The sequence below is a fragment of the Bombina bombina genome, chromosome 3 (assembly GCF_027579735.1).
Source record: "Bombina bombina isolate aBomBom1 chromosome 3, aBomBom1.pri, whole genome shotgun sequence".
Lineage (NCBI taxonomy): Eukaryota > Metazoa > Chordata > Amphibia > Anura > Bombinatoridae > Bombina > Bombina bombina.
Window position 1 is genome coordinate 199,041,411 of NC_069501.1, and position 17,732 is coordinate 199,059,142.

The 17,732-nt window shown below is 38.9% G+C and overlaps 1 protein-coding gene across 1 annotated transcript in view; it reads right to left on the minus strand.

Moving 5' to 3' along the window:
* Positions 1–9,436: 9,436 nt before the first annotated feature.
* The window catches only part of ACE2 (angiotensin converting enzyme 2), a 104,747-nt gene continuing 96,451 nt past the window's right edge, over positions 9,437–17,732 (minus strand). Inside the window, exons 17-18 of the mRNA XM_053706079.1 lie at positions 17,215–17,409; positions 9,437–10,936 (exon numbers count right to left, since the gene is read on the minus strand). Coding sequence (XP_053562054.1) covers positions 10,795–10,936; positions 17,215–17,409 — 337 coding nt within the window. The 3' untranslated portion in view covers positions 9,437–10,794. The remainder of the gene's footprint in view (positions 10,937–17,214; positions 17,410–17,732) is intronic.

Here is a 17,732-nt window from a genome sequence, read left to right on the forward strand (position 1 = left end):
GGGCAGACGCCTACGATCAGCCTGGAACTTTTGGCACTGCATAGAACAATGAAGGCAATCCTGAATCTGCACCCACGTGGAACGGAGTTGCAGCAGATGCTCCTTCAAAGCCGGAATACCCTAAAACATGAATGAATCGGGCAACAAGGATGGTTGAAACCCATAATTCGCCATGAACAGGGATAACTTAGAGGAAGCATTAATAGCACTATTATGAGCAAACTCTGCCCAAGGTGACAGTTCAGACCAATTATTGTGGTGATCTGAGACATAGCAATGGAGGAACTGTTCCAGAGCTTGATTAGACCGTTCCACAGCCCCATTGGATTGAGGGTGATATGCAGAGGAGAAGGAAAGCTGGATCCCCATTTGAGCACAAAAGGAACGCCAAAATCTGGAAACAAACTGGCTACCCCGGTCTGACACTATCTCCTTGGGTAACCCATGTAAACGGAAGACCTCCCGGGCAAAAATTGAAGCAAGCTCCTGAGCGTTAGGCAACTTCTTCAAGGGAATGCAATGTAACATTTTAGAAAAACGGTCAACCACCATAAGGATAACAGTATTGCCATTGGAAACAGGGAGCTCGACAATGAATTCCATGGAAAGATGTGTCCAAAGACGCTCACCATTAGCAATAGGTTGAGGAAGACCCACAGGAAGATGTCGAGGAGTCTTATTCTGTGCACAAACTGAGCAGGAGGCAACATACGCAGCAACATCAGAATGAAGACCTGGCCACCAGAATTGTCGAGTGACAGACCAAATCATTTGGTTCTTGCCTGGGTGACCTGCGGCTTTAGGATATTGGTAAGTGTGCAAAAGTTTAGTTTGAAGATTCTCAAGAACAAAACACTTACCACTAGGTTTCTCAGGAGGTGCATTGGTTTGGGAAGCCAGGATCTCCTCCCCCAAGGGAGAAGTCAAATTAGTATGTATGGTAGCCAAAATATGGTCAGGAGGTATAACTGGAGTAGGTACAGACTCCTTCTTGGACAGAGGCAAAAATTGTTGAGAGAGGGAATCAACCCTAACATTCTTACTACCAGGCAGGTAGGAGACCACATAATTAAACCGAGACAAAAATAGCGCACATCTGGCCTGTCGGGGCGACAAACGTTTTGCTTCAGATAGATAAGTTAAATTCTTGTGGTCAGTAAGAATGAGCACTGGCACGCTAGTTCCCTCGAGAAGATGCCTCCATTCCTTGAGTGCCAAAATTATGGCCAGTAATTCCCTGTTGCTAATTACATAATTGCACTCTGCTGGAGACAATTTCTTAGAGAAGAAACCACACGGATGCAAGGAATCGTCAGGCGTAGGACGTTGAGACAAGAGGGCACCTACTCCAGTCTCAGATGCATCGACCTCAAGAATTAAAGGCAGGACAGGGTTAGGATGAGCCAGAACTGGAGTGGCAGCAAAGGCAGTCTTAAGACTATAAAAGGCCTTAATGGCAGTAGGTGACCAATGATGTGGATCATTCTCTTTACGGGTCATGCCTGTGATAGGTTTGACCATGGAAGAAAAGTTTTTAATAAACTTTCTATAGTAATTGGTGAACCCCAAAAAACGTTGAATAGACTGAAGACCAACTGGACGAGGCCACTGCAGAACTGCAGGTAACTTGTCAGGATCCATGGAGAACCCTGCAATGGAGATAACATAACCTAGGAAGGTTACTTGAGTCTGATGGAACTCACATTTCTCGAGTTTACAAAAAAGGCCATTCTCACGTAGTCTCTGAAGAACCCATGTAACATCAGAACGATGAGCCTCAAGTGTGAGTGAGTGTATGAGGATGTCGTCTAAGTACACCACAACACACTGTTGCAACATATCTCGTAGGACATCATTAATAAATTCCTGGAAAACAGCAGGAGCATTACATAGGCCAAAAGGCATTACAAGATACTCATAATGCCCGTTCCTGGTGTTAAATGCTGTTTTCTATTCGTGGCCCTCCTATATCCTAACGAGATTGAAAGCACCTCTCAAATCAAGTTTAGTAAAGACCGTAGCTCCCTTGAGGCGGTCAACGGGTTCCGTAATGAGCGGAATAGGGTAAGCATTCTTAATGGTAAGACGATTAAGACCCCTATAATCGATGCATGGTCTTAACTCGCCACCCTTTTTCTTCACAAAGAAGAAGCCAGCCCCTGCAGGAGAGCAGGCTTTGCGGATGATCCCCCGTGACAGAGCATCGGCAACATTCTCCTCCATAGCACAATTCTCTGCAACAGACAGAGGGTAAACCCAGCCCCGAGGAGGAATGGCTCCAGGTTGCAGGTCTATGGCACAATCATAAGACCGGTGAGGAGGCAACGTACCGGCACGCACCTTGTCATAAAACATCTAGGAACTCTCGGTACTCCTCTGGCAATTAAGATACCGAAGAAGTGCACAAGACTTTAACTGGTTTCCGAAGACAAGTGGAAATACATTGCAGAGACCACAACAAAATTTCGGACCTGCACCAGTCGAGACTGGGATTGTGCTTTTGGAGCCAGGGATAACTCAGAAAACCGGAAAATGCGGAGAGTTTATCACCTGGAACTGGAGGGTTTCAAAATGGAGAGCCCCAACAGCCATGGATAATGGAGCAGTTTCGTGAGTAACAAGTGTGGGCTGAAGGGGCCTGCCATCAATTGCCTCAATAGCAAGCGGAACGGACTGAGGCGAAACAGGAATAGAGTGCTTTGATACAAAAGCACTGTCAATGAAATAGCCTGCAGCACCGGAGTCAACAAGAGCCTGGGTGACTATGGAGGAGTCCACCCAGGAAAGGAAAAAAGGTTTCTCATTTAGCGGTTCCGGGGACGAGGATAAACCACCCAAGGTCTGCCCCTGACAGGACCTTAGGTGTGAGCATTTCCCGGCCATGTAGGACAAGACTTCCAAAGGTGGCCCTGTAACCCACAATAGAGGCAGAGCCCCTCCCTCCTCCTAAAGGCCCTTTCCGCTGTGGAGAGGCATGTGAATCCCAACTGCATCGGCTCAGCAGTACCTGGTGACTCGGGACCAGGAGGCATGGGAGGAGAGAGAGGCATGGGTGGGAACGAACATGTAGGAGACAACGGAACAGGAGGCTTCTGCAAGCGCTCCTTGAAAGAGGGCCTCTCACTTAGTCTGATGTCAATTAGGATCGAAAAAGACACCAATGCCTTGAGATCTTCTGGTAAATCTCTGGCAGCAACTTCGTCTTTAATCGCAACAGAGAGCCCATGAAAGAAAGCGGCAACAAGGGCTTCATTGTTCCAACCTACCTCTGCGGCAAGCGTACGGAACTCAATGGCATACTGAGCAACAAATCTTGTAAATGGTAGGTATAGGCAGCACTCCAACAAAAAATATTTTGAATAAAAGAAAAATCTTTATTTCACATATTTAAAACCAGCACAAAAATTGGCAAAAAATAGAGGAAGGAGGAGGTGGAGTCCTGACATGTTTCGTGCCAGATGGCACTTAGTCATAGAGACAGGACCCAAAACGAATAGTCAGACAAGCCGAGACAGGAGCCAAAGCGATTAGTCAGACAAGCCAGAATCAGGAACAAGGAGAACAGCAGAGTCAGGAACAAGCCAGGAATCAGGAACCAGGAGGGACGTCAGACAGCCAGGTAATACACAGGAGCTCTCACAAACAGGTCTGAGACAACGCAAGAGCAAAGCATACTGAACAGAGGCCCTTTAAATAATAAGTGATGACATCACAATTCTGAGACTGCATCCTGTCTCACACGGATGATGTACACCAGTCTGGCCATAAAAGGAAGTGCAGGAAATGTGCAGCCTCACACAGTATGCACCAGAGTCAGCAAGAGAGGTGAGTAAAAGGGCTGCCAGCAGCACATGGCAAACAAAGCAGGGGAAAAACCCTGGCACTTAAGTTTTCATAACTTTTACCATGGCTACCCTATTGTTATGGCTTAGATATTCAACGCAGTAATATACTTAAAGGGGACACTCAATCAAAATTAAACTTTCATTATTCAGATAGAGCATGCCATTTTAAACAACTTTCCAATTTACTTCCATTAACAAAATGTGCACAGTCTTTTTATATTTAAACTTTTTGAGTCACCAGCTCCTACTGAGCATGTGCAAGAATAAGTTTGTAAGCATTTGTGAATGGCTGATGGCTGTAACATGGTACGTGTATGCATTTGTGATTGGCTGATGGCTGTCACATGGTACAGGGGGAGTGGAGAAAGACATAACTTTTAAAATTGTCAGAAAAAAATCTACTACTCATTTGAAGCTAAGACTAAGTTCTATTGCGTTGTCTTGTTATCTTGCATTTGTTGATTATGCAAATCTACTGTGTTGACTGGTCCTTTGAGACAGTAGATTCAAAAGAGAAGGAGTCAAGGCAGTCTTTAGTAGTTTGCCTCAGGGGTCAGTTCTTAGACTATTTTTGTTTACATATTTACTAGTGATATTGGCAGTAGGGAAGTGAAAGGTTGGATCTTTCTGTAGATGATACAAACAAACGGCTAGATTATGAGTCTTGCGTTATGAGGGGTGCGGTGCTAACGTGCAGTTTTTTCTCACCGCTCACTTACCTGCAGTGCTGGTATTACGGGTTTTTATAAACCCGGCGTTAACAGGCAAGAAGTGAGCGTAGAGCAAAAATTGAGCTCCATACCGCACTCCAATACCAGCTCTGCTTAAGTCAGCGGTGAGATGGTTGTACGTGCTTGTGCACGATTTCCCCATAGACATCAATGGGGAGAGCTGGCTGAGAAAAAGTCTAACACCTGCAAAAAAGCAGCGTAAATCTCAGTAACGCAGCCCCATTGATTCCTATGGGGAAACTAAATTTATATTTACACCTAACACCCTAACATGAACCCAGAGTCTAAACACCCCTAATCTTACACTTATTAACCCCTAATCTGCCGCCCCCGACATCACTGACACCTGCATTATACTTATTAACCCCTAATCTGCCGCTCCGGACATCGCCGCCACCTACATTATATTTATTTACCCCTAATCCTCTGCCCCCGAAATCGCTGACACCTACATTATATTTATTAACCCATAATCTGCTGCCCCTAACATCGCCACAACCTACCTACATTTATTAACCCCTAATCTGACCCCAACATTACCGCCACTATTCTAAATTTAACCCCTAAACTTAAGGCTAACCCTAACACCCCCTAACTTAAATATAATTTAAATAAATCTAAATAAAAATCCTATCATTAACTAAATTATTCCTTTTAAAACTAAATACTTACCTATAAAATAAACCCTAAGCTAGCTACAATATAACTAATAATTACATTATTGCTAGGTTAAGATTTTTTTTTTATTTTACAGACAAGTTTGTATTTATTTTAACTAAGTTACACTAACACTTAACACTACAATCAAATAACTTACCTAAATTAAATACAATTAAATAAATTAAATACAATTAGCTAAATTACAAAAAAAACAAGACACTAAATCACAGAAAAACAAATTACAAGATGATTAAACTAATTACACCTAATCTAAGAGCCCTATCAAAATAAAAAAGCCCACCCAAAATAATAAAACCCCCTAGCCTAAACTAAACTATCAATAGGCCTTAAAAGGGCCTTTTGCAGGGCATTGCCCAAAAGAAATCAGCTCTTTTACCTGTAAATAAAAAATACAAATACCCCCCAACAGTAAAATCCACCACCCACACAACCAACCCCCCAAATAAAAGCCTAACTAAAAAACTAAAACAAAAAAAGCTCCCCATTGCCCTGAAAGGGGCATTTGGATGGGTATTGCCCTTAAAAGGGCATTTCGCTCTATTGCTGCCCAAAGCCCTAACCTAAAAATAAAACCCACCCAATACACCCTTTAAAAAATCCTAACACTAACCCCCGAAGATTCACTTACCGGGAGAAGTCTTCATCCAAGCGGCAAGATGTCCTCAATGAAGCCGGCAGAAGTGGTCCTCCAGACGGGCAGAAGTCTTCATCCAGACGGCATCTTCTTCAATTGCCCAGAGCATCCTCTTCAATTGACGGCTTCTTTGGAATGAATGTACCTTTAAGTGACGTAATCCAAGATGGCTTCCCTTAGATTCCGATTGGCTGATTGGCAGCCAATCGGAATTAAGGTAGAAAAAATCCTATTGGCTGAACTTCAATCCTATTGGCTGATCCAATCAGCCAATACGATTGAGCTCACATTCTATTGGCTGATTGGAACACCCAATAGAATGCCAGCTCAATCCTATTGGCTGATTGCATCAGGCAATAGGATTTTTTTCTACCTTAATTCCGATTGGCTGATAGAATTCTATCAGCCAATCGGAATCTAAGGGACGCCATCTTGGATGACATCACTTAAAGAAACATTCATTCCGAAGAAGCCTTCGATTGAAGAGGATGCTCCGCGCCGGATGTCTTGAAGATGGAGCCACTTCGCGCCGGATGGATGAAGATAGAAGATGCCGTCTGGATGAAGACTTCTGCCCATCTAGAGGACCACTTGGGCCGTCTGGAGGACCACTTCTGCCATCTTCGTTGAGGACATCTTGCCGCTTGGATGAAGACTTCTCCCGGTAAGTGAATCTTCGGGGGTTAGTGTTAGGATTTTTTTAAGTGTGTATTGGGTAGCTTTATTTTTAGGTTAGGGCTTTGGACAGCAATAGAGCTAAATGCCCTTTTAAGGGCAATGCCCATCCAAATGCCCTTTTCAGGGCAATGGGAAGCTTAGGTTATTTTAGTTAGGCTTTTATTTGGGGGGTTGGTTGTGTGGGTGGTGGATTTTACTGTTGGGGGTATTTGTATTTTTTATTTACAGGTAAAAGAGATGATTTCTTTGGGGCAATGCCCCGCAAAAGGCCCTTTTAAGGGCTATTGATAGTTTAGTTTAGGCTAGGGGGTTTTATTATTTTGGGGGGGCTTTTTTATTTTTATAGGGCTCTTAGATTAGGGATAATTAGTTTAAATATCTTGTAATTTGTTTTTTATTTTAGTGTTTGTTTTTTTGTGTAATTTAGCTAATTGTATTTAATTTATTTAATTGAATTTAGGTAATGTATTTAATTGTAGGGTAAGGTTAGGTGTTAGTGTAACTTAGGTTAGGTTTTATTTTACAGGTAAATTTGTATTTATTTTAGCTAGGTAGTTATTAAATAGTTAATAACTATTTAGTAACTATTCTACCTAGTTAAAATAAATACAAACTTGCCTGTAAAATAAAAATAAACCCTAAGGTAGATACAATGTAACTATTAGTTATAATGTAGCTATCTTAGGGTTTATTTTATAGGTAAGTATTTAGTTTTAAATAGAAATAATTTAGGGAATGATAGTAATTTGTATTTAGATTTATTTAAATTATATTTAAGTTAGGGGGTGTTAGGGTTAAAAAAATTAGAATAGTGGCGGCGATGTTAGGGGCAGCAGATTAGGGGTTAATAATATTTAACTAGTGTTTACGAGGAGGGAGTGAGTGGGGAGTGAGTTTAGGGGTTAATATGTTTATTCTAGTGGCGGCGATGTCCGGATCGGCAGATTAGGGGTTAAAAAATGTATTATAGTGTTTGCGATGCGGGAGGGTCTCGGTTTAGGGGTTAATAGGTAGTTTATGGGTGTTAGTGTACTTTTTAGCACTTTAGTTATGAGTTTTATGCTACAGCTTTGTAGTGTAAAACTCATAACTACTGACTTTAGAATGCGTTAGGAATCTTGGAGGTAGAGGGTGTACCGCTCACTTTTTGGCCTCCCAGGACAAACTCGTAATACCGGCGCTATGGAAGTCCCATTGAAAATAGACTTTACGAAAATTACGTAAGTTGATTTGCGTTAAGGCCAAAGAAGTGTGCGGTGCCCCTAAACCTGCAAGACTTGTAATAACAGCGGGTGTTAAAAAGCAGCGTTAGGACCTGTTAACGCTGCTTTTTAAGCTTACCGCAAAACTCGTAATTTAGCAGAAAGTTTACATTTCAAGAAGAATTTATAAAATAAGTAGTAATATTAAAAAATGTGAGAATTTAAAATTTATATGCAATTTAATATTTTAACCCACAATTTGCCAAAGTATGCATTTAGGATACCGATACCCAAAGACTAATTGTAGTCTCAATGGCACTTTATTGACAGTAAAAGAAGAGGAATGGGAATTGGGAATTATTATTTCAAATGATTTAAAATCTGGTAAGCAATGCACCAGCACAACGAGTAAGGCGAATAGGATATTAGGTTTTAAAGAAAGAAGTAATAGCAGTAGGAAACTTGAGGTTCTTATATCACATTATTAATCAATAACATCATCATAAATATTTTGTACTGTCCTGGAAACCATATCTCCAAAACAATATAAACTATTAACTGTTCAAATGAAGGTTAATAAAATGGCTTAAAAAGTAACGTTTTTAGGTATAAATTTTAGATGAGATAAGGAAGTGAAATAATATGCTAGAAACTTTCAAGAATATAAATGAGCATTATTAGGGCTTGAGATTAAACCTTATTTCACAAAATGAGCAATACCAAGGGATGAAGATCTCAAGTTGGAAGATAGATTTAGGATTGATTTATATATGCGTGTTAAGGACAAATACTGTAAATAAGGCTATCCTTGATGACTTGATGGGTCTTAAGATTCTTATCAATAATCATTGATCAATCAGATCTATGTTTTATAATGCGTCATTCTGTGTTTGTAATTTGCTTAGTATATTTTTGGAATATATGCAACTTGTAAAAAAGATACCCATTAATATATCATGTTGCTCTCTCACCAAAGGATTGAGGGCATGGATACAGCTCACACATGTCAGCGATCACCTAGACCCTGTGAAGTCGGACTACAACCTGACCCATAAGAGGACCAGATATACCACTGAGTGTGCCACTGATATGCTTCAAGTTCAGTTTCTGAATAAACAACACACATTACCATGTGCTCCTAGAAGGCTATAGGCGGTATCATTGCCTGCTGTTTATTTGCACCGTAGTATGGCTTCCTGGGTGAGCTGAATATCAGGATGAGTGTAATAAAAAGTTATGGTGTAACAAAGTATGAGACTAACATATTCATATTTACCTACAAACTAAGCAGAACATTAATAGATACAATACATAATCATTTAAAAAATATTTACTTCTCATTTGTTCATACAATCTTACTTTTTAGGTCTAGTGGATATACCATATATTTTTTAACAAATACATTGTTAAAAGACTTTTAACATAGTCATTTTCTATCTTTAATAAACACATCTATGTTGATTTAATATAAATATAGTCATGATATTAGGCTAAATACAACATTAGGCACAGTATTATTATTTTTTAACGTTATAAATATATACAGTACATGTTTGGAATTTGCATAGTTTTAACAGTCATATTGTGATTAAAAAATATATTTACATAATCAATATTTTAAAGTATGTATTGATCAGTAGGATATCTATTAGGTTGTATGTTTACATGTAACTTTTTATGAATGCTAAAATTACGTTGAAGGACAATCAGCATTATAGTTCCTCAGATCTATCTAGCAAACATAGGAAAAGTTCAGAAGCTCACTTCCATTATCGCTATTATGTTGACTTTGTATTTCCAGGATCCTCATTATTCCCTGATTTAATATTCTTTTCTTTCTTTTCTTTTCTTTTCTTTTCCTTTATCTTTTTTTAATCAGAAACTAGTCATAGTTCAGCATCTGATGTTGAATCACCCTCATGTGGGCTTTCATTTTTCTCTTATTACCAGTCAACACAGTTTCTGCTTCACAGGCCTCACATGTATTTTGTACCTCCCCCATCTTTTGTCCCCCCCTACTCATAAAGACCTTTAAAACTCTATATCTTCATTATGGTTCCTCCCCCTCTCACATTCTTCTCATACTCCAATCGCTCATCTTCCTTAAACCCTAGACAACAAATCAAGCAAATTAATTAAATATTTAATTAATAATTGATTTTTTGGGGCTGATTTACTAAGCAACGGTCTTAAGACTGCTGCTCCTTATATATTCTACTATTTGAAGAACATTGGAATTGGAAATATTAATATTTCATGTTTTCATGTTGGATTAGCGCGCTTGAGAAAACGCGATTAGGTTTGCTCAACTTCTTAGGAGTTTGTTTTTTCCCCTACTTTTCTCCATTGAAGACTAGAGGTAATACATTAAAGCTGTTTTCAACTTGTAATACGCGTGCTACACGACGTGCGCAAAAAAGCTTACTTCTAGGTGAGAAAGCGCGTGAGCAGGAGCAATAAATATTGCTCCACTCGCAATCAAGCCCTATGTAGGGTAAATAACAGATATTGTTTCATTATGCTTAATTTCCCATTGACTGGTTCTTTGTTTCTTTCAATGTAAGACCCAAAACTGCAATTGTCATGTGATCACTCGACACCTGAAAAGTCACAAAGCCATATTCTGAAAGATCTAAATCCCATTCTTCTAATGAGTGATCTGTGGACCTTCTTGTTAAAAAACAAAACAAAAAGCCTACAGGTCTTAAAGGTACCTTTATGCCTATGTCTTCATCTGATAGAATAGCAAAACAGTATTGTATGGAATTTCTTTAATTATGATGGATTAACATAAAATGTAATAAAGGTTCAGTTTAGCATTATTAAGGCTCTTGAATGTTCTATTATATTAATGTTCTTGCTGATGTTTACTGAATAGAACATTCCGAAGTTGTAATTGTATATTCTCTACATTTCATATAGAGATGCTGTTTATTACAGTTTATTGACTGTGTATAGCAGGATCCAGATACAGAGAGCCAATGTATATTCGCAAAAGAAAGAATAGATGGATTCAGCATCTGTTAAAAGTTTGTCTGCACACTGTCCTCTGATTCAAATGCTTTATTTGTTTCTGCAACCGTGGCAAATGTATTTGGCTGTAGATCTCCGCTTTGAACAGTTTCTGGTTGACTTAATTGTTTCGCTTTTGCAGCTTTTCTTTTCCTGCATCATAAACAAATATGAATTAATTTGATATAATTATCTAATAAACAAGTATAAACAATGGTTGATGACAGATTAGTTATAGGGGCTGATTTATCAAGCTCCGTATAAAACCTTCGCTAAGTATGTGTATAATAAATATTGTGCTACCATTTACATCAACTTTTTTTTCCCATTTTAAAATAAACTCAATATTAAACCAATAGGAGAATAGATACTTAAAGGGACATTAAATACTTAATAATTTATAGATAGAATGAAGCTTTCAAAGAAAAGATCTGAGAATAACATGTAGATGTATTTTTTAAAGTTTCATTAGCTGTTTAAATATTGACAAAATAAATATAAAGTTTAAGGCCTCTAGTTATCAAGCTCCGTACGTACCTGCCATCACCGGCCCCAATACGCCCGCCTAAGCTCACCTCACATCGCCGCCGCGGACCTGAATACGCTCGCCAAAGTTATTAAAAAAGCTGTCCAAAAGCCGCGCACCAAGTACGGGGCGATGAGCAGCGGACTGTGATAGTTATCACTCATCCGATCTCGCTGCTCTTCGGCTTTTCTACAGTTTTATTAATACCCCTGTCACTAAGCACTCACACTATACTATACTGTTCTACCCCCTATACCGGCGCCCCTGGAGCCCCCCGCAACTATAATAAATCTATTAACCCCTAAACCGCCGCTCCCCGCCGCCACCTACATAATACCTATTAACCCCTATCCTGCCCCCCCTATACCGCCGCCACCTATAATAAATGTATTAACCCCTATCCTGCCGATCCCGTACCCTGCCGCAACTAAATAAATTGTTTAACCCCTAAACCGCCGCTCCCGGACCCCGCCGCCACATATATTAAACTTATTAACCCCTAATCTGCCCCCCCTACACCGTCGCCACCTATAATAAATTTATTAACTGCTATCCTGCCCCCCTATACCGCCGCAACCTATAATAAAATTATTAACTCCTAAACCTAAGTCTAACACTAGCCCTAACAACCCCCTAACTTAAATATTAATTAAATAAATCTAAATAAATATTACTCTTATTAAATTAGTTATTCCTATTTAAAACTAAATACTTACCTATAAAATAAACCCTAAGATAGCTACAATATTACTAATAATTATATTGTAGCTATTTTAGGATTTATTTTACAGGCAAATTTAAATTTATTTTAACTAGGCACAATAGCTATTAAATAGTTATTAACTATTTAATAGCTACCTAGTTAAAATAATTACCAATTTACCTGTAAAATAAAAACTAACTTAAGTTACAATTACACCTAACACTACACTATCATTAAATAAATTAAATTAATTAACTACAAATACCTACAATTAAATACAATTAAATAAACTAACTAAAGAACAAGAAAAAAAAACAAGTTACAAAAAATAAAAAAATATTACAAGATTTTTAAGCTAATTACACCTAATCAAAGCCCCCTAATAAAATAACAAAGCCCCCCAAAATAAAAAAAATGCCCTACCCTATTCTAAATTACAAAAGTTAACAGCTCTATTACCTTACCAGCCCTTAAAAGGGCCTTTTGCGGGGCATGCCCCAAAGAAATCAGCTCTTTTGCATGTACAAAAAAATACACCCCCCCAACATTAAAACCCACCACCCACATACCCCTACTCTAACCCACCCAAACCCCCCTTAAAAAAACCTAACACTAACCCCCTGAAGATCATCCTACCTTTAGCCTTCTTCAGCCAGCCGACCACCGATGGAACAGAAGAGGACCTCCGCAGTGGCCAAAGTCATCATCCAAGGGGCGCTGAAGAGGTCTTCCATACGATAGAAGTCTTCATCCATGCGGCCTCTTCAATCTTCATCCATCCGGAGCGGAGCCTTCTTCAAACGAGCCGACGCGGAGCCATCCTCTTCCAACGATGCCTACCTGACGAATGGATATTCCTTTAAGTGACGTCATTCAAGATGGTGTCCCTCGAATTCCGATTGGCTGATAGGATTCTATCAGCCAATCGGAATTAAGGTAGGAAAAATCTGATTGGCTGATTCAATCAGCCAATCAGATTGAGCTCGCATTCTATTGGCTGATCGGAACAGCCAATAGAATGCAAGATCAATCTGATTGGCTGATTGGATCAGCCAATCGGATTGAACTTGAATCTGATTGGCTGATTGCATCAGCCAATCAGATTTTTCCTACCTTAATTCCGATTGGCTGATAGAATCCTATCAGCCAATCGGAATTCGAGGGACGCCATCTTGGATGATGTCACTTAAAGGAATATCCATTCGTCGGGTAGGCGTCGTTGGAAGAGGATGGCTCCACGTCAGCTTGTTTGAAGAAGTCTCCGCTCCGGATGGATGAAGATTGAAGAGGCCACATGGATGAAGACTTCTATCGGATGGAAGACCTCTTCAGCGTCCCTTGGATGATGACTTCGGCCGCTGCAGATGTCCTCTTCTGTTCCATCGGTGGTCGGCTGGCTGAAGACGGCTAAAGGTAGGATGATCTTCAGGGGGTTAGTGTTAGGTTTTTTTAAGGGGGGTTTGGGTGGGTTAGAGTAGGGGTATGTGGGTGGTGGGTTTTAATGTTGGGGGGGTTTGTATTTTTTTATACATGCAAAAGAGCTGATTTCTTTGGGGCATGCCCCGCAAAAGGCCCTTTTAAGGGCTGGTAAGGTAATAGAGCTGTTAACTTTTGTAATTTAGAATAGGGTAGGGCATTTTTTTATTTTGGGGGGCTTTGTTATTTTATTAGGGGGCTTAGATTAGGTGTAATTACCTTAAAAATCTTGTAATATTTTTTTATTTTTTGTAACTTAGTTTTTTTTATTTTTTGTACTTTAGTTAGTTTATTTAATTGTATTTAATTTTAGGTATTTGTAGTTAATTAATTTAATTTATTTAATGATAGTGTAGTGTTAGGTTTAATTTTAACTTAGGTTAGGATTTATTTTACAGGTAAATTTGTATTTATTTTAGCTAGGTAGTTATTAAATAGTTAATAACTATTTTGTAATTATTCTTTTTTATTTTTTTATTGAGGTTTATTTAAAGGCATACATCAATCATAAAAATAAATTCTTGCACCGCATGTAACATAAGGTAAAGCTTCCATTTTACAGGAGTGGTAAAATAAACATAGAATACAAAAAAACGTAAAGCCAACAATTTGCATACCATGCAAACATTATATAAATAGGATGCCAATCACTTAGAAACCTTCTACATGACACCATAGGCCACTCTTGGACCATCATAAGTAATAGGAAATATTAAGGTGAAAGAAGGCAATTGTAAACAAAGGAGACTATTCTACCTAGTTAAAATAAATACAAAGTTACCTGTAAAATAAATATAAATCCTAAAATAGCTACAATGTAACTATTAGTTATATTGTAGCTATATTAGGGTTTATTTTACAGGTAATTATTTAGTTTTAAATAGGAATACTTTATTTAATGATAGTGTAGTATTAGGTGTAATTGTAACTTAGGTTAGTTTTTATTTTACAGGTAAATTGGTAATTATTTTAACTAGGTAGCTATTAAATAGTTATTAACTATTTAATAGCTATTGTACCTAGTTAAAATAAATTTAAATTTGCCTGTAAAATAAAAATAAATCCTAAAATAGCTACAATATAATTATTAGTAATATTGTAGCTATATTAGGGTTTATTTTATAGGTAAGTATTTAGTTTTAAATAGGATTAATTTAGTTAATAAGAGTAATTTTTATTTAGATTTATTAAAATAATATTTAAGTTAGGGGGGTGTTAGGGTTAGTGTTAGACTTAGGTTTAGGGGTTAATTAGTTTAATATAGATGGTGGCGGTATAGGGGGGGCAGGATAGAGGTTAATAAGTTTAATATATGGGGCGGCAGGGTCCGGGAGCGGTGGTTTAGGGGTTAAACAATTTATTTAGTTGCGGCGGGGTACGGGATTGGCAGGATAGGGGTTAATACATTTATTATTGGTGGTGGCGGTATAAGGGGGCAGGATAGGGGTTAATAGGTATTATGTAGGTGGCGGCGGGGTCCGGGAGCGGCGGTTTAGGGGTTAATATAATTATTATAGTTGCGGCGGGGTCTGGGAGAGGCGGTTTAGGGGTTAATAAGTTTATTAGAGTGGCGGTGGGCTCCGGGAGCGGCGGTTTAGGGGATAGCATGTTTAATATAGGTGGCGGCGGTGTAGGGGGGCAGATTAGGGGTGTTTAGACTCGGGGTACATGTTAGGTGTACACACTTCCCATAGGAATCAATGGGATGTCGGGCAGCAGCGAACATGAGCTTTCGCTATGGTCAGACTCCCATTGATTCCTATGGGATCCGCCGCCTCCAGGGCGGCAGATTTAAAACCAGGTATGCTGGGCCGGAAAAGTGCAGAGCGTACCTGGTAGTCATTTGATAACTTCCAAAAGTAGTCAGATTCGCCGAACTTGCATTCGGAACATCTGGAGTGACGTAAGAATCGATCTGTGTCGGACTGAGTCTGGCGGATCGAAGCTTACGTCACTATATTCTACTTTTGCCGGGCAGCAGGGCTTGATAACTTAGGCGAATCAGCCTTGCCACAAATACGCTGCGGAATTCCAGCGTATTTGAGGTTGACGGCTTGATAACTAGAGGCCTAAGTGTCTATAAAACAATGGGAGCTGCCATATTGCTGTGGCCATTTAAAGACAGTTATAAATAGGTCACTAGAGTGTGCAGCCAATGGCTGTGCGGAATATAACAGTGTTCTGCACTTCCATTTCTAACAAGAACTGAAAGCTCACAATTTCAGAATGGAATTATAAGAAAACGGGACAAAATAAATAATGAAAGCATATTGCAGTTTTTTTTATTTTATTTTATCATCTCAAAGTGTTTAATGTCCCTTTAAAATGGAGTAGCCAGCTATGGACCACACCAACTAGATTCTGAACTCCTGAGAAAGTAAGTTAGGTTTTGAAAATATCAAAAAATAATTTATAGCAAGAGTAATTCTAGTGGAAAGATTTAGGGGCCGATTTATGAAAGTGCGAGTAGACATAATACGATGTAGCGTATCATGTCCGCCGCACATCGATAAATGCTTTTATCATTGCACAAGCAGTTCTTGTGAACTGCTTGTGCAATGCCGCCCCCTGTAGATTTGCGGCTAGCAGGGGGTGTCAATCAGCCCAATCGTATAGGATCGGGCAGATTGATGTCCTCAGCCTCAGAGCAGGCGGACAAGTTATGGAACAGCGGTCTTTAGTCCGCTGCTTCATAACTGCTGTTTCCGGTGAGCCTGAAGGCTCATGCGGAAACAGGGACAATTCGGCCCCTAAGCCTTGAGTCTTAGAACAGGTTAAACAGTTTAAGCCCAGGGTTTTTTAAACTTCCCTTAAAAAAACAACTCTGTTGTTTGTGTAGAGATAAGAAGTCAATGGTGCAGCAGAATAATGGGCCCAAAAATATTTGGAACCAAAGCTGCTTGCTCAATCAAGTATCAGCAAATGGAGAATAATGCCTACATTTTCCAGGTGCTGCAGAAAAGAACCAGGTGTGAGGGGTGGTGTCCCATTATGGGTGATTTCCAGAATCTAAAAGCCTTTTTTCTACAGGGCAGGGAAGAGACTCATTGGTCAGATCGACTAGGTGAGCAAGATAAATATAACGGTGTAACTGATGACCTGCCTTCATGAGGTGTGTGTATAAGTCTGTGTATATATGTGTGTATCTATGACTGTGTGAGTGTGTGCGTCTCTGCCTGTGTATGATGGTGGTTCTTACTATGTAAGTATATTTCCTAACTAGGCAAGTATAAGTCCTTATACATTTGTGTCCCTTTTTGCATGTACGTGTGTTCCCCTGCCTGTGGATTAGCATGTCTCACAAGTCTATTGGTGAACATTGACTTGCCTCCATAAGCATACAATTAAAAATTGTTTTAGAAAACACATAAAAACACTAATACAATTTAAAATACCTTCAACATATTTTTTATCTTCTTATTATATTTCAAAATATGTTAGTTTTTTAAATAAATCAAATTTTAGCCCCTTCACTGCCAAGAATTTCAGAGAAGAACTTGGCCAAAATACAGGAGAATTTTTAGCATGTTTTGCTATCACTCCATTCAAACAGAAATAGAGCCCTTGTTTTTTTTTTATTTACCTAAGAAAACTATATATATAAATATATATATATATATATATATATATATATATATATATATATATATATATATATATATATATAATGTAGACAACCCAAGCAAATAAGAAAATATAAATATTGCAATAAATAAAAACTCTTACTTCTTCTTATCCTTTTGACCAACAATAATGAGAGCAACCATTGCGACTACCAATACACCAGCTACAACTCCAAAAACGACTAGCCACACAGTGATTGACTGCTCGACACGAGGTTGTAAGGTAGCAGGAATACCCACAAACTCCAGCGTGTTGTCATCAAGTCTAAATATATTGTTGATTCGTCCTCTTGAAAATCTAAGTGCAAAGGAAAACAAGAAAGTAGTGAATAATTAAAAACCTCTCAATTGTTAGACACCTTTATGTAATACAATTTACACTCTATATCAGTGTTTCCAAACTCCAGTCCTCAGGACCCTTAGCAGGCCAGATATTCATTAACTAGAGCACAGGTGAAATAATCAGCTGATGGGTGAGTGCAGGTTAGTAACCATTTTTACGGATCAGCTGATTAAGATATAATGAATATCTAGTCTGTTAAGGGTCCTGTGGACTGGGTTTGGGAAACACTGCTCTATATGAACTAATAAACTATGCCAAAATAATTTGTTATTGTTTTC